General features: G+C 41.4%; 1 protein-coding gene across 3 annotated transcripts; it reads right to left on the minus strand.

Annotated features, from left to right (window-relative positions):
- Nucleotides 1–290: 290 nt before the first annotated feature.
- tbc1d31 (TBC1 domain family, member 31) lies at nucleotides 291–23,264 on the minus strand. 3 transcript variants are annotated; one of them, XM_088600954.1, is made up of 23 exons: nucleotides 23,013–23,264; nucleotides 22,172–22,256; nucleotides 20,818–20,964; nucleotides 19,263–19,378; nucleotides 18,764–18,942; nucleotides 18,080–18,231; nucleotides 16,992–17,151; nucleotides 15,233–15,433; nucleotides 13,542–13,724; nucleotides 12,784–12,863; nucleotides 12,206–12,352; nucleotides 11,051–11,184; nucleotides 10,491–10,624; nucleotides 9,579–9,758; nucleotides 8,160–8,392; nucleotides 6,692–6,844; nucleotides 5,557–5,692; nucleotides 5,323–5,415; nucleotides 4,645–4,785; nucleotides 3,496–3,690; nucleotides 2,362–2,515; nucleotides 1,980–2,111; nucleotides 291–1,366 (listed from the first exon to the last, which is right to left on the minus strand). In XM_088600954.1, exons 2-23 carry the CDS (start codon nucleotides 22,246–22,248, stop codon nucleotides 1,233–1,235), a joined length of 3,261 nt encoding a protein of 1,086 aa, XP_088457080.1. In that variant the 5' UTR covers nucleotides 22,249–22,256; nucleotides 23,013–23,264; the 3' UTR covers nucleotides 291–1,232. The 3 variants fall into 3 exon arrangements, with proteins under 3 accessions (XP_088457080.1, XP_088457079.1, XP_088457081.1); XM_088600953.1 differs by lacking the exon at nucleotides 23,013–23,264 and adding an exon at nucleotides 22,335–22,554; XM_088600955.1 differs by lacking the exons at nucleotides 291–1,366; nucleotides 1,980–2,111; nucleotides 23,013–23,264 and adding an exon at nucleotides 22,335–22,554 and having other exon boundaries at nucleotides 2,432–2,590.
- Nucleotides 23,265–23,276: the final 12 nt, after the last annotated feature.

Here is a 23,276-nt window from a genome sequence, read left to right on the forward strand (position 1 = left end):
ACTGGAGAGCCCTGATCCAGCAGGTTGTGTAGCCTAGTTCACCATTAAACCTCCATTTTCTAATGCCCTGGAACAAGTGCGCAGATGATTTGTTCAATTAAATAATTCAGAGATTATTTGTGAGTGCTCTTTGAGCCCTCAAGGACCAGCATTGCCTTAATTTATCTCCACAAGCATACTGATAATACCCTTAAAGATCTAAGATTCTGTATTCATTGACAACTATTTAATAACTCAGTTTATTAGCTGGGTTAACTTCTTCAGAAACATTTAACAAGTGAAACAAAAAATCCAAAGGGTATAATTTTTTATTTTGATCATTTCCTTGATTATGAGCATGTGATATAATTGATAGAAAATTTAATTTCCATGACTCCAGTACAAATCTTAAATGGCTAATACTACAGGTATATAACTGTCACAGGTGTGACTATCAAATATCAAATTGCACAAAGCTATAAAAACCTTAAATTAAAAAATACAAAATTATTTACATGTAGGTTTACATACAGAATCTCTTTCAGTTTTAGAGAACTGTGCATAAATAAAAACACTGATGCTAACTTTACATTTGAGGTTTAAATTAGTTTGAAATGAATGGGAAGCAGACACTAGAACTATCCCAACATTCACAGATGTGCAGATCTTGGATTTCAAGATCAGGAAACGTCACTCTGATAGGTGTTTTCCACACTCTTCTTTCAACAGAAACCCCAGGAATCTTTAAAAAAGGGCCTAAATGTACTGAGGAGTTGTGAAGCCTGGGTTAAAGTTGAAACTTTATACCACCTGTCAAGACTTCACTGCTTTCTAGCAGCATGGAGTCTTGTTCTACAGAGCCAGAGTCTTTCTCACTCTCCCTCTCCCTCCGTGTGAGCACATTCCTCTATGATTTTTAGAAAGTCTCAATGCTCACAGCTTCTGTACAGCTGTGGGGGAATGTGATGTTGCCATACTCAAGTCCTCCGACAGCTGCATTTGAAAAACTAATGATATTAAATAAATGAATGTTAAAGCAAAAAAAAAATCTATTTTTGCAAGTCAGACTTTCCAACAGCTTAAACGAATCTGCATTAAACGCAGTAAAAGTAGAATTTCCATTCTACTTAAAACCCATAAACCACAGTTTCAACATACAATCATAAAAATGGAAGTATAGCACTAGCAAGAGCCAGGTTGTAGATTTGCTTTTCTTTCTTTAAAAAAGACACTCCCTGGATTCTAAGGAATTATTAAGTACTAGATGAACGGTCTGGAGGTTTTGTGTTTCTGGCCCGGGCTGCAATCTTCTGTCGGAGTTCCTGGACGTCCAACATAAGCTCCCGCTCCCTGCTTTCTAAATCACTTCTGCCCCTGTCCAAAGAAACTGGAGAAAAAAAAATATTGAGGTTCTTTTCTTGACAGGAGTCCACCCTTCAAATATTTTGGCAAGACACTTGATGCATTCAGTTTTCCAGTGCAAACTGGAATAGCGTGCAAATGCAGAATTTGACGTGTTTGAGTCCAAAAAGCATGAGCTCAGCAGGAATAGCTAATTAGGATCTCTGTGAAAAGCAAATAAAAGATTTGATGATTTGACACAAACAGTCCTTGACATGTGGCTCCAAATAAGGCAAAAATCACTACAGATTTATTTTAACTACAAGACCTAAAAGGTATTCACATCTCTTTGGGCCAGAAGAAAAAAAACATACAGCCTTACATTCTAAATTTAGGGAATTTTATTTGCTACCTAATCAATCACCAAACTAAAAATTGAAAGTGAGAATAAAAACAAATCGATTTTTGATTTGATACAACATTAAAAAAATAACAACAGTTTTCTTGGTACAAATTCCTACATATAAGATATGTCAAGCTGAAAATTGTTTTTTTTTTTCTGTGGCAGTTCAATAAATCTGGACCTTTAGCTATAACAAGACAGTATGGAAGGCCTTACAAAACATCCATTGGGTTTGAGTACACGCAAACTCACTCACAGTGTGTGGAAGAGTCATCAGAGGACAGGATGTTCAGACAGGTGTTTCGGGGCTCGGACTGGTCTGTGTTGGGCTTAGGCAGCAATCCCCTGACTGAACAGGGAGACCTGACTCTCAGCTCCCTCAGTCTCTCTGCAACACAGAAACGTCCTCTTTCTATATTAATCACTACATTCATCTGCAGGACAAACATGTTTATCCAGAATGATCAGTGAATATTTTAACACAGTGTGAGAGACCACTGGAAGATGTAATATAAGGGAATCCTTAACAATGTTAAAGCCCCTTTATAAATGCACATTGCCGAGCCTGTTGCTGAACTATCGCAGCCAATAAGCCTTGATATCCCATGACTGGTCTCCATTATTGCTGTTGGACTCACCAAGGGACTCTTCCTGACTCCGGCGTAGGCTGTCGGCAAGGTGTTCAGCCTCCTCCTTCTCCGCAGTAAGGAAGGCCTTCCGCTGAGCCTCTGCTGAGGCAGCTGCCTGCTTCTCTTCCTCTAGCTGTGCTCTCCTTTCCACAACGTCCTCCCACTGCACAAAACACAGGCCTCTGCTCACCCTCCCAACCGCTGGATCAACACAATTTCCTTTCTACCACTTGCGTACCTGTTTTTAATTAGATGAAATCTGTTTCTTTTCATACCCCCCCATTCTGAAAACTTTAAAATGGTAATCAGCTTAAATCTTCTGCCACAGTATACAGTACGTCGCCCCTTTTCTGAAACCTGCCCTATCAGAACTAGCATGAGCCACCCTACAATCAAACAGGCACTTACAAAGTCACAGGGCTCTCTTTTCATCTTTCAGATGTTTGCCCGGTCTTGAATTTTATAAAACTCTTTTATTCATTTTTCCTAATTTGGTATCATCTGCAAACTTGACTAGTTCACTAACTAGTCCAGCATCCAAATCGGTGATACAAATTAAGAACAGCAGTGGTTCTAGTATAGATCCCTGTGGTACTCCGCTAATTACATCACCCCGCTATTTCACAATTTAAAACCACATGCTCTGTGTATCCATTACTGATGCTTGTTATTCAAACAATTCTTAACAAGTCCATTAGAGAAGACCTATCTTTTCTAAATCCAGGTTGGATTATTCCCTAGCATCGAGAACATGCCTTGACATAGACAAAATGTACTCTATTTTCAGATCCCAATAAGAAGCAATCAGCTTACCTATGGTATTTTCAATGTTTAACCATGGTACAGCATTTCAAGCCATAGTAAGTCAGGTAACTAGTAACAGAGACCAGATGCAGATCAGATTCTGGGGGGACCACTTAGAGCAACCAGACAGATCTAACCTGTAAGTCTTTTGGAGAAGGACAAAAATCACAGCACCCGGAGAAAATCCATGTGGACATAGGGAGAATATGCCATTTCCACAAAGAGGGTGCCCCAGCCTAGAACTGAACCCTGCAACACGAACCACCTGGCACCCCCAAGCACTGAAAGAGTCACTTAGAGTATCAGGCAATATGATGACCAATAGCAAGTGGTCCTCACCCTCTTGCCCTCCATCTCCTTCATGAGCTGGAGAAGCTGTTCCTCTTCGGCACGGGTCTCTCTGTTCAGACGAGCCAGCTCCAGGTGGCACCTCCCCCTCTCAGCATCCGCCTGCTCCAGGCGCCGCCTCACCTCGGCCTGCCAGCCCAGATCCGTGCACAGCTGGTCGGCCTCAGCCCAGGACTCCTCCAACACCTGAGAAAGAAAAAGGGCCCCAGTCACAGGCCAACTGCTTGTCAGGGTGCGATTCCCCCTAAAGCTACCTTTCTCTTCTGCCTCATCTGATGCCAAAATGGTGATCTGTCCATTGTGAATGCCAAGTCAGCTGCTCAGAGTGTTACTGGGTTGGGTACTTGTCTTCGCTGCTAACGGGATAATTCAAACTGACAGTGTTTAAGCCACAGTCATCACATTGCTTCATGTGTAATGAGCATTGGGACAAAAAGATTATATAAGGGCACTCGGAAACTCTAAAGGTCTCATCTTTATTCTCAGGGTCATTTAACAGTGCCTTTAGATCATTTTTGGTTTCAAAATATTGCTGCACGAGAGGCACGTGGGTAATGCACTACCTCTGTGGAATTTGCTCAATATGAGCAGCTTTAGAAATAAGAATATTGTGATCGAATTTCAGCGTTTCAGTTTTTTTCTAATAAAGCACCTAATCGATTCTATTAGATGTTTTCTTTGTTGGCATTTGCCAACATATAATTTCAAGTGTTTTTCAGTTTTCTAGTACAGAGCAGAAAATGTAAGTCCTGCTTTATGATGATCTTATATTAAGAAAGCAGCAAATAACGATTTCTTTCTTTATGCCAGACGTTCGTTTTTTTTAAATATACTGAAGATGTTTAAATAGCACTTTTGGAATTCCAAATATCTCAAGTTAATTCTTGCATAAAGCCGTAGCAGAAACTGAACTTGAGCCAAACATGCCTTGACTCAGCACCAAAGGCTAAGAGCAACTTTTCTGTCCTGATTTTTATAAACAATGCAATTCAGCCCTGATATATAGGACATTTATACACAGATATATCCCTTTCGAGCCAATCATTTAATCAAACCATTTCATGCATTTCTTTCTTGAATTTTCTCAATGTTCTGAAACTTTGGATTCCATCACTGGGTTACATGGTGTGTAAAACTCACCCTTTTGGTTTCCAAGTCTTGATCTTTCTCTGCGTCTACCAGTTTCTGAAATGCATGGTCTTCTGCTTCTGCCTTTCGCCGATGGGCATCCACTTCACCTTTCACCTCCTGGTTCACTCTTTCCTGTTCTTTAGCCAGTTGCTGAGAACACAGGCCAGTAAAAATGAAAATCTCTCTAGAACGGCAGATTCGAAACCAGCACTCCCATTTCTGCCAGTGGACTGAAAATGAGGCAGAAGAGCTAAGAGCTCAGAACCAAAGCATCTCATTCATTCCCAAAGTTGTAGCTGGCGTGCATATAAAGCAAAAATAAAAACGAAGAGAGTTTTTCTTTTTCCAAAAACCTCTCTGGTATTATTTCAGTTATCTCACTGTTCGATTATGAAAAGAAAAGCTTTGAGAAAAGGCTTTAGAATTTCATATTGTTGTAGTTCTTTGTTTCTGTTAGCAATACAAATGTATGCTTTCTCTCCACAGCACAGAAGTCTAAACCAACCCAAAAAATAATAATAATGTAATGTGTAGGGGGTATTTACAAGTCTTTTGCTCTTGTCAAGTATAAACACTAAGCAACATCAGTGATAAAAAATGCCTGGCACACGTTCTCTAAAGGAACATCATATTAGACATCTACTTTCAAAAAAGACTCTGCACAAAGGGTCCAAAAGAAGAAGCTACCTGTTCAAACAGCCTTCTCTGAGCCTCCAGTTCCATTTGTCGAACCTCGATATCTTGCAGCACTGTTGCGGTTTCTTGCTCTCGCATTGAAGCCTAAAGGGGGAAAAAAGACATCTGGTCTTGTGTCAAGTTCATTTCCCAATTTAACCACAAAAACCATAAAGGAATGAATACCATGTGAATCCTAGGTATTCGTATTAAGAGTCATTTCTAGTAAAAGGGATAGAAGCAGACCTTTCTGTTGATCTCATCGTCAAGCCTCCTGAGCTCCATTTTCTTCTGGTCTTGCTGGTACTTGATGAAGCGCCTCCGTGCCGCATCAATAAGGTGGAGTTCCTTCGTTTTCAGCTCCCGTTTCATAGCAACCAACCTGGGAAAGGGTTTATTCAAAAAACAGCAACAGACTTCCTTTAGGGGGAATTCAGATGGGCAATTTTTAACTTTTAAATGCAATCATACAAAGCATTACACAGAAACTCTCAAATGTATCTATCCTTAGTTTTATACTTCTTTAAATGATCAGATACCTAAATAAAACACAGAAGGACTTTAATATTTATTGGAAAAGACTGAAAGAATATCTCCAATTGTAAGAGATTTCAAGGCAAATCACATTTAGTAAATTTACAGTCCAAGTCAAATATTAGTACAACTTAATTTTAAAAATATTTAGCCAGAAACATGAAGCCTTAATATAACTTGATTTTACTAGTCTTTCTCTAAATAATCATCATAATATTTACATATAGTAAATATCCTAAAAAAAGAGAAAATTCATAAAACCTGATTTTAGTTTTAAGAATAATTTTTATTTGTCTAGACAGTTTTAGGGAAAAACAGTTATGAACAAAACAGGAGAGGTGGAAAAAATAACATAAAAAGAATGAGATCTAAACTACCTACTGAAAAACTATACTATCTGTTCTGAGTTGTTGAATTTCATTATAAATTGTTGTTGCTACTCAGATTACTATTCTGCTTCTTCACTAAGAAATGCTGTTCTTCCAAAATAGCTTGCAAAATTATGTTTTGACTTTGAATTTACAGAAATGATTTCAATTTACAGGATGGTGTGAATATTACATGAATATTAATATATGAATATCACATATGGTCTCACACGACTATGCAAATTTTAGCTGGTACTTAACCTTCTTGGTGCAGGAAAATGGGCATTTAGTAGCTTTTCTCTTTTGGCGTTACAAAGGTGAATCAACTGTACAGCTCAAGGCTATACATGCAAGACACAGGAGCAGCATATTAAACAGCTTGAAGCTAAAGTGTTCCTGCAAATGCGAAACGGTCTTGGCTTCCTCAATCAATATGGACAACATGAAGTCCCGCCCCCACTTGCAGGGGGACCACCTACCTGGCTCGCTGTTCCGCCAGCTTGCTCTCCTCCTCCAGCAACATCCTCCTCCTGTGCTCCTCAGCCTCCTGCAGCAGCTCCTGCTGTCGGTGCCAGGCCTCGTCTTCGGCCTGGCGCCTCACTGCCTCCGAGCGCAGCTCCTGCGCCATCTGTCTGGGGCACAGCGCACAGCCAGCTCATACCAGCTCTGCCTCGGCCCTGGACGGGTCACCGACTTCTTCAACATCACCGGGGAAACCTGATATCGTCTCAAGCTCTTCTGCTAACGTAACATTCCAAAGCCGTGTTCAATGGGGCTATATGATAGTTTGAAAAGCATTTTGCTCAGTACCTCTGGGGCATGTAAAAATGATATAGGGCTTGCTTACAGTTCTGGGCCATGAATTTATGGGTTTGAACTGTCTCCTTATGTCAGCTCTGCTTAGCTGTTTAATAACTCAATTTTAATATACAGTGTTTTAAAAACACACAAGGAAATTCAATGTGTAGTAGATAATTCAATCTGTTGTACAGTAAATCTTCTTTCTTCTCCAGAAAAGAAAGAAGAAAGGGCCAAATACATTACTCAGATTTTTTTACGTGACTTAGAGCAATAAATAACATACTACGATGCTGCATGTATGTAAAAAAAAAAATCAAATTAGTTCATAGGTTTATTATCTATGAAGGGATGAGCAGGAGGTCAATGGATTCAGCAGGTGCAAAACAAAATGTAAAACTGAAAGAGGTAAATGTGGTCATGACTCTGGACTCTAGAGAAAACTCTAGAACTCACAGTCTAAGCATTTTACAATTGAACATAAATGGGTAGGAAAGCTGTTTCAAAGGACACTCCACTCAAAGCGCTTTACAGGTAATGGGGACTCCCCCCCGCCACCACCAATGTGCAGCATCCACCTGGATGATGCGACGGCAGCCATAGTGCGCCAGAACGCTCACCACACATCAGCTATCAGTGGGGAGGAGAGCAGAGTGATGAAGCCAATTCATAGATGGGGATTATTAGGAGGCCATGATTGGTAAGGGCCAATGGGAAATTTGGCCAGGGTATAACCCCTACTCTTTTCGAAAAAACGCCCTGGGATTTTTAATGTCAACAGAGAGTCAGGACCTCGGTTTTACGTCTCATCCGAAGGACGGCGCCCGTTTACAGTATAGTGTCCCTGTCACTATACTGGAGAATAAGGACCCACATGGACTGCAGGCTCAGCGCCCCCTGCTGGTCCCACTAACACCTCTTCCAGCAGGCAACCTTTTCCCATGAGGTCTCCCATCCAGGTACTGACCAGGCTCACACCTGCTGAGCTTCAGTGGGCTGCCAGCTGTGATTTGCAGAGTGATATGGCTGCTACTTTCTGTATTGTTATTACCATAAAGCTAAATTTACATTTACAAAGTGGCGCAACAATTCCTCATGAAGGAGAGAATCTCAGGCTGAGTTATGGCAATGAGGATGTGTCTTTTTTACCTCTCCCTTAAATACTCCATCTCCTGCTGCCTGATCCGTTCACGCTCTTGAGACTGATACTCCACAATGAAGGTGGGGTACTTGTTGAAGACTGGGTACTGCCCCTTGGTTAAGGCCTCAAAGTCGCACAGCATACGTTGGGGGTGGAGCTCAGCCGGCGTGCTGTCCATCAGTCGGTACGTCTCCTTGATCATGGCGCTGATATCCAAGTTGTTGCGGTGGTGGAAGAAATACTAAAAAGAGGAGAAGATCCGGACTGCAGCTTGCATGAGTGAGTACAACAATGCCAGTGCCATTGATGCAGCCAGCAGCTATTGTATATCGTCCTGCAACTCGCACCTGGAAGCCCACTGAAGTCTGGTCAGATGGGACCAGTAGGGGGCGCTCATCCCAAGGTCTATGTGGGTCCTAATGGCCTAGTAAAGTGACATGGACAATATACTGTAAAAAGGCGTCACCTTTCAGATGAGACATAAAACAGCTCTTGACTCCCACTGATCATTTAAAATCCCAGGGCATTTCTTGAAAAGAGTAGGGGTGTTACCCCGTTATCAAGGCCAAATTTCCCCCCTGGCCTTTAACAGTCATGGCCACCTAATAATCCCTATCTCTCTTCTCCTCGCAAATGATAGCTGATGTGTGGTGAGCATATTAGCACAGTTTGGGTGCTGTTGCATCATCCAGGTGGGGATACACCTTGGTGGTTGTGGTTGTGGAGGGGAGTCCCCATAACCCAAAAAGCGCTTTAAGTGGAGTGTCCTGCAAACTACTACTGTATAGAAGTGTAAGAAATTATTATTGCTGCTGTAAAACACAACTGTAGAAGGTTCACAGCTGTGTCCACTTAGCTGCTGGTTCCAACAATGACTGAGGAAGAGACCATTCTTTCGGTCTTTCGTATCAACATTATAAATCAACACTGAAACCAAGCTGTTTTTATTCAACCAAAGAGTATAATAAATTCATAAGGCCAGATGTAACTACATCCTATTCAGATTAATCCAATGCTTCTCTTCAGATGAGGTCTTCCCACACCCAGGGCTGAGAAACTCATGGCTCTTTCAAGGCCCTTTCATCCAAGAACAAGAACCCAACTTAAAACTCCCTCAATATCACAAACAAATGGCACTTTGATATCAATATCATGCATATAAAAGTGATACACTGTGAACAAAACAGTACAAAACTGAAAAAAGACACATCAGATCCACACTAATAATAACTGCTAACCTTCACTTTAAAAGATGAACATAAAACTAGGTGTGCATTTTAATCATCACAAACTATAAACTAAAATATGCTACACTTCCCAAAAAGTAGAATTACACATAAATACAATGCATGGTATATACGCTATGTCATTAGAGTGTGACTGTCTCCTCTCAGATGGTTTAAGTGACCCTGGAGCACTTTTCCTACCTCAAAGTCCTCTGTCAGCGTGCAGTGCAGCAGGGGAGACCTGCAGCAGGTGATATAGGCCACCACGGCCAGGAGCAGGAAGGAGGGGTGATTGGAAAAGACATTGTCAAACAGCTGCAGCCACTCCTCTCGCGTCAGCACCTCAGAAAACAGGGTCTCCAGGAGCGGCCAGGCATATAGCTGCAACAGAGGGCATCAAGAGAGAGGGTTTATCTATAAAAATAGGGGGATTTTACACTTCAGAAGGGCAAACAGACAATACAAAAGACATCGTTTGCTCTCTCTTGCAATGCAACTTGTTTTTCTTACAGGATTCAGTTCCACTGCCACCCTGAACTGCGTGAAGCGTTTCCGAGAGTGGTTGGACGGATGGATTCTGTGTGCTCTTGCATGGGCGTGAAATCTGCCTCGCGAACTAACCACACCTGAAGGGAGCAGGCTGGGAAAAGACAAAGCGTTGCATGCATGCTGGGACAGTTTGGGAGCGTGCACTGCCAGGCGGGTGTATGGTATGTGCTTTCAGCATTGTGAACTCAAATATAAAGGGCTTTGGTGTGACAAACAGGACAAAGCGCTAGCTGTGCACAGGAGTCATGCCCGCAGGTATTCAGTTCGGACGTCAGGCGAGAAGAACATCCCGATGCATGTCGCTGATGCACAGTAAATTGTGCACCCAGCTGGGACGGCACAGGCTATTGTCCCCCCCAGGGGGGGGTTATCCGAATAACTCGGATTCAGAGACAGCAAGGCCCATTCTGCAATGCGAGAAAAGGTCTCCGGGGAATGCGAGTCTGTTTACATTTTTAATGCTTTTAGAATCATGTAAAGACCTCGTCTGTCTGATAAATGGCCTGTTGTGAGAGACAGTGGGGGGGATCAGAAGCAGACCCGGGGGGGATTAAGGGGGCTCACCTGTGACGTTACTCCACAGTTGACCAGGTGCTGGAGCAGCTCCTTGTCGTGCTGGGCCAGGACGTTCTCCACCATGCACAGCACGTTGAGCGGGGGGTTGGGGAAGTACTCGAACCAGTGCTGGCACCAATTCACTAGAAAGAAAAAGAAAAAAAAAACAGTCAACAAAACTCAGGACAGCACCATCGTTGTGCCCATTGTGTCCTCCTAATTTAAGCTTTTTCTCAGTGCTGAACCCCAAAAGAGTTTTAAAGTTTGCCTACCCCCTCGCATATTCATGAGTGCTTGCCAAAATGGCTAATTTCAAATCATTACAGTGTATTAAACCTATGTTGTATTTATTTTTGCTTTGTTTTGTTATTTCAGGAAAGGTGAAAAGTTACTGATTTCCAAACAAAATTTCCATTAAAAGTCTGTTAAATCTGGAGTCACTTAAACAGAAGGTTTACCATAATGATATGAATTTTCCCTGTAGACCCAGAGAAATCAAATGAAAATGCTTACAATCCATCATAAGTACTCTTTGTCTTATGATGGATTACCTAACAAAACACACTTACTTATAACAGTAGCAATCACTTCAAAACAGATAAGCTGGTTGTTCTGGAACAGTTTAACAAACGGGAACGCCACCAGTGGCAGATACTGCGTCTCGCCAAAGATGGCGGACCAGTGCGCGAGAGCTGACAACACCCTGCAGAGAGAGAGAGAGAAAACCAGGAGTCAAGAGTCAGGATGAACTGCCTCAGTCGTCTCAAAGACTTCTCCAACTGAGTGCTGGCTGCAATACAGTATAATTCCTGGCAAAGCGGCATCAAACATAGTCAGCTGGGGGTGTCCTGTCCATCCAATGAGAGATTTATCTCGCCGTTCAAAGATGAATCACAGTCACGCTCGCCCCTTTAGTTCTAAGAGTATAGAGGGTGAGTTCAGGCTACACTTAAGACACAGTAAGACAAGTAGAACTGTCTCCAGGAAAACAACTAGCATTCTAGCAATTCGTCAGACTGACTGCCACTTGTCAGGGGCACAAGAAAAGCTATAGCCTGTGTTGGACTTTAAACCAGACTTTTTACTATAATTCTCTGGCCAAATTGGAACACAGGTGATAGATTTGTGCTCTGTCAGGTTGCTTGTGGAGGGCCAGAGAGAAAGTGCAGTTCCTCTGGATCGGTCCTGGTGAGAGGCAGCGGGACTAGCTCCGCACACCTCTGTCAACCCCGAGAGCAGAGACAGAGGCAGAACACCAGTGGACTGGGAGAAAGCTTTGCTTTGGTCCTCCTGAAAACTGTTGCTCACGGTGGCTTAGCATCCCTGGGGAGCATCAGCAAGGCGATGGCTTGAGAAAGTATGGGAAGATAGAGTACCGAATCAAGCCAGGCTAGTTTCTGGTCAGAGGAATGAAAGGGGTTTCCTGTCAGATCTGGACTCCAGGAGAGGGCTGCTTTCTCCACTACACAGCCAGAGTGAAATCCAAAGAGAGAGGGAGAAGGGATCATCAGATGGACTACAGGGATTACAGAGGGAATATAGGGATCTGAAAGGACAGGGCAACATTCGTAAACACCTGGCCAGCATGAGAGAACTTCACCCAGTGCAGAGCTGACAGGGAGAGAGAGAGAGAAACCCGTGACAGTAGAGAATACCCTGAGCTCTCCACCAGAGTGAACAGAAGGTGAGAAAGGAATGAAAGGACAGCCCAGGCAGTGCCATACCTCTGGAGAACACGCTGTAGCTTCTGGCTCTTGATGGGATAGTGCTCATGAAGCCGCAGGAAGGCGGAATGTGGCCCTTTCGCTGCCAGGCTGCTGAAGGCCGCGTGGTTCTCAGGCAAGCGGAGCAGGGAGCGCCAGATAAACATCCTGAGCAGACAAGCACACGGACACCGGCCTTTACTGCAGTGTTTTCCTGGGAAGCCACTCAAGCAAAGCTCAAGACACCCAAACGGCTCTTTACAACGAAGAATGGCAGAGTCGTATTCAACCTTTGTACTCTTAAGGAAATATCGACTGCATATATGAAAGTAAACTTGAAATCGTTTATTGATTTTCTTATAGCATGACATCACAGATGGTGGTCTGATTTCAAGTGAGATGTCACTCAAATTTCTGAAATTGAGTAACATTGATGAGAATATTGTTTAATGGCAGTTAAAAGTGCCATGTACCTCAGTGAGCAGGAAAGAACAAATATTAATAAGAAGAAAATCAGACATTTTCCACCAATCATTTATTTAAGACTTTCATCAATGAAATCTGCTCAAAACCAACATCTGAAAACAATGGTTTAGTACCTGTATTTTGCTGGATATTCCCCAAATTCTTTCAGCAAAGCCTGTAGTCTCTTCCTGCTCAGTCCATCGGGTAATTCATTCTGGAATAGATTCATAATTCAACCGTTCGTTCAGCTTTACCCAAGCAAACTAAACTGCAAATACTTATACTGTACGTCATTAGTGTTAGGAGCTGTGAACTGGTAATGAAAAACAGTGAACTGAACAAAATAAAGGGCCTTCATTGTTTTAAAACAGAAATATGGCCACAACAATGAGAAGAAAGACTGTATTCAAGTACTTTATAAGCAAAGCAGCAGGGCTTATGACAGAGATATTGAATAACAGAAATATTACCTCCTGCATTATTCCCTTGCATTGAGAATTTTAGCAATAAAAAAAAAGGATTTATCTGCACACGTGGTCAAAACAGTGCATATGACATTACGGATAACATTTCTGACTGACATCTAAAGTAGTGTGGAATTTGAGAGGTATTAACCAAAAAAAGATTTGGAACTTTCATAATAAACTTTCATCCACCATCCAGGTGGTGCTGCACATTGGTGGTGGTGGAGGGGAGTCCCCATTACCTGTAAAGCGCTTTGAGTGGATTGTCCAGAAAAGCGCTATATAAGTGTAAGCAATTATTATTATTATTATTATTATTATTATTAATACGGTGAGGAATGAAATGGAATCCCTTCACAGAGCAGAGGTACAGGACCCAATGTGTGCGTGTGATTCAGAGCTGCTTGACTTCTCTAAACTGATCCTACCTCTTTATCCTCGGGTGTAGGGTCGGCTGGGGGCCTTAGCACTCTAGTCTGGGTCTTTCCCCCTGCTGATCTGACAGGCCTCTGCACGTGCTCAGACTTCACCTGCATTCTCAGGCCTGCCTCTTTGGAGACGCCGCTGCCTCTTTCAAAACCCGAAATCACCTTCACTAGAGGAGGAGGAGGCTAGACAAACGTACAAACAGAAGCACACAGAGCTGATAAAGAAAAAACGCTCATCAGTGTAATTCTTTGTCATTTTTTGCAAAAGAAAAAAAGAATCAGCTTCTGATCCTACAATGCAGCACTTCTTTGCCTAAAGGTAGTAAGGAGGTTTGTAGGTTATCCCTACAGTTTTGGGTTAAGATGAGAGGGGATAAAAAAATTTAATTCACTGACAATTAGATATTGTCTTTAAGAACAGTATTAACCTTGTGAAAATGTTTGAATTTAGACGCGTTCACATTGCACAACTTCCTGTAAGCGGCAAGTCTTTAGAATTAAAACTGGTCAGGTACTACTCTGTGCCAATTATAAACTGATTTTAACATACACAGAGTGAAGGAGACTCCACCTACGTTTCAAATAGAAATCAACACAACACAGGCTCCACCTGCTTACATGCATACAGTATGTTTTTACTCTGTGTATTTACAGTATGTAAGGGCTCCCCACATGATTATCTCTGTTTAACAATAAAATAACCCAATACATTTAGTCTCCTACTGTTTTCTTGTTTCATAAGGCAGGTAAACCAAAAAATCATAACCAAAGTATGAAAAGCCTTCAAGGGACCTTGCATTGTATTCCATACAATCTACCTCAAAGTTTTAAAATAGTCAATAAATCCAATTAGAATAACCTAGACACACTTAATAGCATTTACAGGTCCAAGATATGAGTTACACACTTTTCTTATAAGCAGCTCAATAATAAATTAACTACCACCACATGCCAGTTCTAATGGTTGCATTTTTTCAGTCAGATTCTTATAAAGAAATCTAATAAATCAAAATTATTCAAGGTTTGGGAAGGCAGAAGTGGTATGTTGTAAAAGATTTCTGGACATCTCCTCTCCAATTTTAATTTTCCAATATTCTGTGCTTCACTGGAAAAGCACAAGGGCCTCTTTAAGAACACGCGTCTAGTCCAACACAAGTCAACCATTTTCAAACATGACTCATGTCTGATTACAGGTCTATTTTTATACCACCTGTATTTTCTGTAAACAACTTAGCACAGAGCAGTACCAAGACTTTTCTGAATCCCAAGTTGCCTACTCAGTCTTGCTAAAGTTAGGGTATAGCTAAGAAATTGCAACAAATTCTGAAAACTGCTTTTAAAAGTAACCGGAAACAGCTCTGTATTTTCAACTAAGAGCCATAGTATCTTGGATTAGAGATCTAGATACACTGAGGCTTACCAGCAGGTGAACTTAAAGTTCCTGTTGATAATACATAAAGAATATCTAATTCTTAAACAACAAAAGAGTAAAATCTATCTAGTATTTACATAGCTTCCCAGAAAAATCAATCATCTATCATGCATCGTATTGCAGCTTACCAAATAGTGAGTTAACAGTTTAGTAAAAAGGTTATAAAGAATTGAGATAGGGTATTTTTAATCGTTTTCTTCCATTTGCCTGTAATAAAAAGGGTGCTTCTACCAATTATTTGTGTTACAGGTTACGTTACCTTGTTAATATCCTGGGTCAGAGACTCAACACTATATATGTTCAGGCTCCCATTCTCCATCACTGCCACGATGTGGTGCCCATTTGGGCTAATAGCTGCTGAGCTGATGCCATCGTCATGACTGCCAATGTCAAAGGTCAGCTTGCATGTTTGAACGTTTATAAACCGCATTATTCCGTCCTGACTCAGAACTCCCAGGATCTGAAAGGTAGGGAAATAAAAACCACCAGAAATATTTTTTTTCTCAATCTAAGCCCGCACTTTTTTTTTTGTCTGCGTCTTTACGTTATCTGCAGTTTGTACCACTTGAAGGTCTTAGTGACCCTGAATTCATTAAGCAAGCTTGGAGATCATTTTAAACAATTCAGCCCTCCAGCCTTCAAACGTGCAATTCTGTCTGTTCTTGGTCAAATCAAGGATTTTCTAGGTGTTCACTAACCATTTATGAACCATGTCATGAACACAATTATACAATATTTTGTAAAGGCACAATAATTCTAGTTGTAATGTAGCGTTACGTATTAGTCTTTGCTGATGTATTTTCTTCATAGCAGGACAATATCATCATCAAAATGCACAATGACTGAAGCTTCACTCTGTCAATTATGAGGAAGAATAGGGGCCTTTTGAAGACTAATCCATATTGCAAAAAATGTGATCAAATTTACAGGACTGAGGAGTTCAGGACAGTGATGTTTGAAAGCACAGGCATGAGTTGTCTTAAAAAAGTGGATTTTTTTTCTGATATTTTTTGAGGAACAGATTCAAACAATTTCAGGACAAACAATCTACTTGTACATATTTAATAGGTCCTACATATACTAATTTTTGCTCTTGTCTTGAATATCATACTCCACTGCTGCATCAAATTGAACAAATTACTGAACACATTTCTTGTACTTACTAAGCTGAGAGTACTGTTTTTCCCCTTACCTTGAGTTCTGCATTGAATCGCTACTTGAAAAACATGCATATTGTTTATCAAAGAATAGCAAGATAGAATCAATCTCAATATTGGGCCATAAACTCTTTACAACCATTGAGTCCTGAAGTTCAATATCAATGTCCATCTGCCCTATTCTATGTAACCCTGATAGGCTTGAATTGGGACATGTATATATCTCACTTATCCAGCATCGCAATATCACCACTTGAGGTGTGTTAATTTAGCCTTAAACAAAAGTTACACTAAGATGCCATAAAGCTGACTTGCTTTAGCAGCCCCAGCGACTTAACGCTACATAATAAAAGACAGGAACAACACCCACGAACACACCATAAACAGGTTAAAGCAGATCAATGTCTGCTGCATATCAAAGGGCAGAACTTAAAGTAAGACAGAGCAGGACAAGAAGTAATTACATAACAAAGAACAGGACAAGCACTCAGACTGTGAAACAAACTTCTTTCTGACTGTATATAAGAGCTGGGAAACCCTTGCAGTTTGTTTGTGGGGCAGACCCAGCACGCGTTGCTGGACTTATTGAGCTTAATAAAACTGACTGTGCCCTGCTCCTCTGATGAAGAATTTCCCACAACAGGCTCATCCTGATACGACAAGACAAGTCGTATCAGTTTATCGCTTGACCTCCAAGAGATAGACAATTTTGCAAACTGTAAAGCTCCCCAGAAGCATCTCCAATTGCGTATGAGAAGATCTACACCCAGGGGTGTTCCTGAGCCATTTCACACGAGTTCATCTCACACAAGATGTTCGGTTTACTATAATAATTCAATAAAAGTATATCGCTTTACGTACTTGACTTGATCCCCCATCAAAGCTGTCGGGTAAAAACTCCAGGTGCCGCACAGTTCTCACTTTCGGTGGCATCTGAATGATTCTCAGAAGCTGCCTGTTCTCTAAGCACCACAAGTGAAGCAGGTTGGACTTCCCACCAGCCACCAGTGTGCGTCCATCCCTGAAGAGCCAAAATTCAAAACCAGTGAGTAACGAAAACCATCCTTTCTCAGTTCAGATGTGCAAAATAGAAAGTGTGGTGGCAGAATGGCAAGCCTGTTGAAAATCTAGGATGAAAAACACATAAAGGAATCAATATGCCAGGTTATAAAGAGAACAGTGCCTTCATGCCATTGGTATGCTGGACTCGCCAAGTATCTCTTTAGTGACAAATCAAGGTTTTAATATTATTATTATTATTATTAATTCCTTACACTTATATAGCGCTTTTCTGGACACTCCACTCAAAGTGCTTTACAGGTAATGGGGACTCTCCTCCACCACCAGTGTGCAGCCCCATCTGGTACTGGCAGCCATAGTGCACCAGCTCCCCACACATCAGCTATCAGTGGGGAGGAGAACAGAGTGATGAAGCCAGTTCATAGATGGGGATTATCAGGAGGCCATGGTTGGTAAAGGCCAATGTGAAATTTGGCCAGGACGCTGGAGTAACACCCCTACTCTTTTCAAGAAACGCCCTGGGATTTTTAATGTCCACAGAGAATCAGGACCTCGGTTTTAGATCTCATCCGAAAGGCGGTGCCTTTTTACAGTATTCTGTCCCTGTCACTATACTGGGGCAGAAGGACCCACACAAATGGCAGGGTGAGCGCCCCCTACTGGCCCCACTAACATCTCTTCCAGCAACAACCTTAGTTTTTCCCAGGAGGTCTCCCATTCTGGTACTGACCAGGCTCACACCTGCTGAGCGTGAGTGGGTTGCCAGTTGTTAGTCGCAGGGTGATATGGCTGCTGGCTGCGATTCTTTTTATGCACTGTATACATTCACATTGTACATGAAACAAGCAGTAGGAAAGCACTTTGAAACAGTGCAGAGCAGAATATGTGTATTAAAAGTATATGGGCTCCAGCACTGAATTATAACTCACCTTGTGACGGCAAATGCCTTATAATGCAACCTGGGTCCCTCCTCTGGCACTGGCAGCTGATATTTACAGTACAGAGTGTCACTTTCCCAAGCAAAGATGGAATCATCTTTAAAACAGCTTAGGATGGTGTTACTCAGAGGCAAAAAGAACACCTGGCAAAAAACAGACATCCAATTTTAACCACAGGACACTTGATAATGTTGGTAAGAGATCAACTTCCTATTATGTACAGAATTTTCTACACTGGAAAAAAATCTCTCTCACCAATTAGATTCATTTGCTGCATCTGTTTTCTACTTCGTGTTGCCAAGTGGACTTCAGTTCCTTTTTAGTGTTACTACCTTTTAACTTGAATTCTTGCACTAAAACCACGATACACTAAAAAAAATCCCATTTACACTTAGAGAGACTTATAGATGTGAACAATTTTGGTCAAAGCCATTCATACAAAATAAAAAATTAAAAGCTATTTCTTTCACTTCAGGCTGTGCGTTTTGCATATCATGGTGTGCTTGTGTCTCCCGTTTAGTCTTTTTCAGCCGTGTACTAATTTTCCTACATGCTGGTCTTCTCCTTTAATGGACAGATGACCTTGCTTTGTCTTTGAAATTGAAATCGGACAAAACAATCGTACATGAGACGTCCCTGGTGCTGTCAACAAAGTTGAAATCCCAGTGCACTGACCTTCTGTATTCCCACAGACTGCCGGACGTTAAGTTTCCTCTTCCTCTGGAATGTGTCCAGGTCCCAGAGCTGAGCTGTGTCTGCAGAGGTAGTGATGGCATACCTCCCCGAGCCATGAACAGACACTGAAGAGACAGCAGACTCGTGACCTCTCATCCAGCTCACCAGCTCTTTGGAGTCTGACGAAGGCAAAAACACAGTCTGAACTTACAGGGAGTTTACAAGCCGTAGGAAAGCACTTTGTCAATGCAGTGCCTGGGACACAACATAGGAAATATAAAGAACCTTCTCTTTGTTATGAATGGGACTATGTAAGTCGACATACCCTAAATCAGTGCACCAAAAATATGATCCATCAACATTTTAGTCTGCGGTTAGCAATCTGGAAAGCAATAAACCTGGATACTGAAACTGTGACAAAGCAGTTCTCTGATCTTATAACTAGCCAATTACCTAATAGCGCAGGGAATTCTCAGCTTAGTGCCATGGACATGTGTACCTGTATCAAAGCACTTGATGGAGTAGTCGGCCAAAGCCACCAAGTACTCTGTCTTTCGGCGTAGGTTAAAGGCCAAAGCAGTACAAGCCTGCCCAGTCTTCTGAACAAGCCTGAACCTAGGACAGGACGAGAGATCACCAGAAGTGTGACTGCAGAACACAGCTAGGAAACACATCAAGGATAAAAAATAATAATTAGAAATCTGATTTACTTGCTGGCACAGGAAATGCCGGAATGAAATTTTACAACGCAAAGAAATTTGCAAAAAATAAAGAAATCAATGGTTATGAAGGGGATAAGAACTTGATGGCCTAACCCATGTACTCAGCAACCTACTGTTCCTCTGTAACTTTAAAAAGGTTTAATCATATCCAGGTTTTCAAGCACCTCTTGCTTCACAAATATCTTACAGGCTTCAGTGACTTTAAATGCCCACACCAGGTCATCTCCTGTAACACTTGCTGCTCTGCTTCAAGAACTATTTGCACATTTAACTCTAAACTGGGTAGATATTATAGTGACAAAGTTTGAGTGGGGAGCTGTGTCAGCATACATTGGTGAAAGTAAAGGTTAATTCATTATTGAAAAGAAGAAACAATGTTTTGGCTTTTGAGAGGAAGGAGAGAGAGGAGAAGGTTGCACACCTGAAGAACACCCAACAGCTGAAATATTGTGTTTCTTTTTTCTCCTTTTTTAGAGTGAATTTAACCTCTATCTTTTCCATTATATTGACAATGCAATCACGATACGGCAGACCAAGACTTCTGTATAAACCAGGAAGGCCGCCTGAACCTTTGCTCCGTTATCAATAGCATCCTGCAACGCAAAATGCTCCTGAGCATGAAATGTTTTCGCCAGTCAATTCTCAACTTGGCAGGTAAACATCTAGTGACAACACAATTCACATTTTCCAAAACAGGCCATCACCTGCTCACCAAAATTCTCCTTCTAAAACTGTTTGGCCAGTGACTTCCCAACTTGCTAGGTATCATTATAGCTTCCACTTATTTTCCTTAAAGAGTTCACTCACATTATCAAAGCAACAGGGTATGGAGTTGCTTGGAAGTCTTCAAAAAGGTTGTGATTTTCTAATTATTTATTCCTTTATCAAATGCCTCTATCCAGGTTAATGCCAACTGGATGAGTGCTTGTTTCTTGATGATTTTCGTGACAAATCTGCAAGCACATGGCAGTCCTCACAGCTGAAGGCAGAGAGAGCCCAGGCAGCTGCTCCCGACTGTATCCTATTGGCACTCAGGGCGCTGGGCAGTGCTGCCTGGATTAGCTAGCATACAGGCAACTTTTATGAGCAACCATCACTCTATCACATCTGATGATGGTCATCACATTGCACTGTAATGGCCCCTTACAAAGATCTTTTTAAATTTACAGGTACTCCAGAATGGTTCAAGTCAGACATGACTGAGAAACAGCATGAAAAACTAAAAGAGTCCTGATGCCAGGAGCTCCAATTAAAAAGCCTGAGGTCAGGTAGCTGTGAACAACCCAATGCTTTAGATATCTCACACATCACAGATACGTCATGACAATGTACCTGTTTCTGCTGATATCAAAGACATAGGTATTTCCATGGTGGTCTCCCGCTAAAAACGCTTCCCCTGTTGTGTCGAAGGCAGCCTGCAGAAAACGAACAGTCTTGGAATGGTATCCTGCTGCACTGCGAATCACTCTGATAAGGACCCTGTAAAGGAAAATTAGGATCTCTTATTACCCATTTTAAGGCGCTACTATATCGTCGACAAATGAGCCCAGACATTGTCTACACTCGTACAGGGGCCTCATGAAGCTAATACAAAAAATCAGCTCTTTGCAGTCTTTTTTTTAAACACACACCCTTCCCTTGTCCCGTTACAGCATGGATTGAATTGATCAATAAAGACTCAAACACATTTAAACAGATTAGAATCTGAATCTGAAGATCACTAATATACATACTCGTTTATCTCGGTAGGGTGTCATCTGTGCTAGAGGCCTTTCACTCAGACCTACAGGAGATGCCTTTGTAAAAGAATTCACCCTGGGCACTTTCGTCACTTCAGGTTCAATTTAGTGTTCCATTTGCATCTCACATAGATGACAAACCCTTTGATTTAGCACATGGATATCTTTGTGACTTTTCACCACACAATGGTACAATAACGGGCACCCAAAGAGCATTTATATAGATCACCCTAATAAGTATATATTACATCACTGGAATGAATGATAGCTCACTGAACGCAGAAATGGCATAAGACGTGCAGTTATTACTGCACACCAAGCGGTGGCACCACTGTTAAGAAATACATTTCCCTACGGGATAACACTCAAACTGAATAAATGAATTGTCACTACATGAAGTACTATCCATCAAGTTAAAGTATACACTTTCCGACAGTCTTGAAGTCGGGAGTATGCGTGTGGAGACTTCTTTTTACTTTTTTGTGAGTTGTTGGCGTTGTCTGCTCTGGCATAACTATTTCGAATACTTTATTCGCATACACGTTTCCGCAATGATCCAATACAAACAATTTTCTGCTTCATATACGTAAGCAAACTGTTTCATGTTCACTCACACTGCACTTTACGCTCACAAGCGTCTTACTTAAACAGATCATGTTGTATGGGTATACAAACGCATTAATTCCTCTTGTAGAACACGCGAGTTAACAGGATTAAAATGGACATACGCAATATTGATCTACAAAATCATCAGGCAAATGCTAATGCCAATTAGAAATCTTTACAGCGCGATGATAAACTTTGCGCAATCCAGCCTCCTGGAATTATCGAACTAAAAATATGTCTGACAATACATAAATCACATCGCAAAACACATGCCTGAAGGATTTTATAAATCCGTTTATTTGACCACCTGTAAATTCCTGTCTGAGATAAACGATACTAACCCATCACTTGGTGAAGGCGTTGGCTTTCGGTACCAGATTTTCCCACATTCTTTGGTGCCTATATCCGTTGTCTGCATTTTGTTAACTGGAGGACAACCACATAAAACTCAGTTATAGTTTTTTCTCCCAACGGAGTATTGCCACTGCGCCTTCCTGTACTCACCGTTGTGAACCCGGCGGTTACAGTACCGCGAAATTTAAAACGATTCTTAGATACATTCGCGGTGCAATGATTAATAAAATCCTAATGTATATAATTGGTGGCTATACACAAGTACACGTTTGCATACTTTCTAAAACCGAGTTAACAAAAACTTTCCGAAACGTCTGTTAAAGCTGTAAAGCAGTTTGCAAGTAATGCCAGTTTGGTTGCCATTACAATAGGAAGTGACGAACAGGTAAACAGAGAGAGGTGGCTGATGGGTATTGTAGTTTAAAAGCATTTCCTGCTGTTGCGAGCAGGTAATTCATACTTTGTAAATGTGTGCTTTTTAATATTAAACAAATCCTAAACCCTAAAACAAACCTGAGTGTGTGGCAAATATTACACATGGGGAACCTGAGATAAACCTTTTTTTAAACAGACTTAATGTCCTTTCAAATATATTGATTCGGGTTTAGTTTGGCAAATTGTACAGCTCATTGTAACGGACACGTCTGATCAGTAAGGAGCTGCTAACTAACCACGGAATCATTCCCCCGTAGCGCGATGATTCAGTGCTTTATAATTGACTTATTACAGTTAAAACATAAGATTACAAGTGCCGATTTATGCGACAAAAATATTTTTAAGAAGGCAATGTCAAATATGTAAAGAAGTATTAAATTAAATTAAACTCACAACCAATGCTTATTTTTAATATCAGCGGGCGATTAGCTGTCAGGAATCTTTTCCAAAACTACTCATTGTATTGGCTGTTAACATTTCAACAAGTGATCTCCCCGGTTGGTGAACCGGCACCGTGTTGTTCGCGTAACCTTGCAAACAGGAAAACAGAAAAATTAAAACGGCCTTTCAAAAAGATTCAAAGATAAAAACAAAAGTCAGCAAACTAATGACAGATCCTCTGTGATTGACTTTAGCCACCCGTTCGGAGAAGTCAGA

Source organism: Lepisosteus platostomus, chromosome 12, assembly GCF_059453375.1.
Source record: "Lepisosteus platostomus isolate fLepPlt1 chromosome 12, fLepPlt1.hap1, whole genome shotgun sequence".
NCBI classification, from domain to species: Eukaryota; Metazoa; Chordata; class Actinopteri; order Semionotiformes; family Lepisosteidae; genus Lepisosteus; species Lepisosteus platostomus.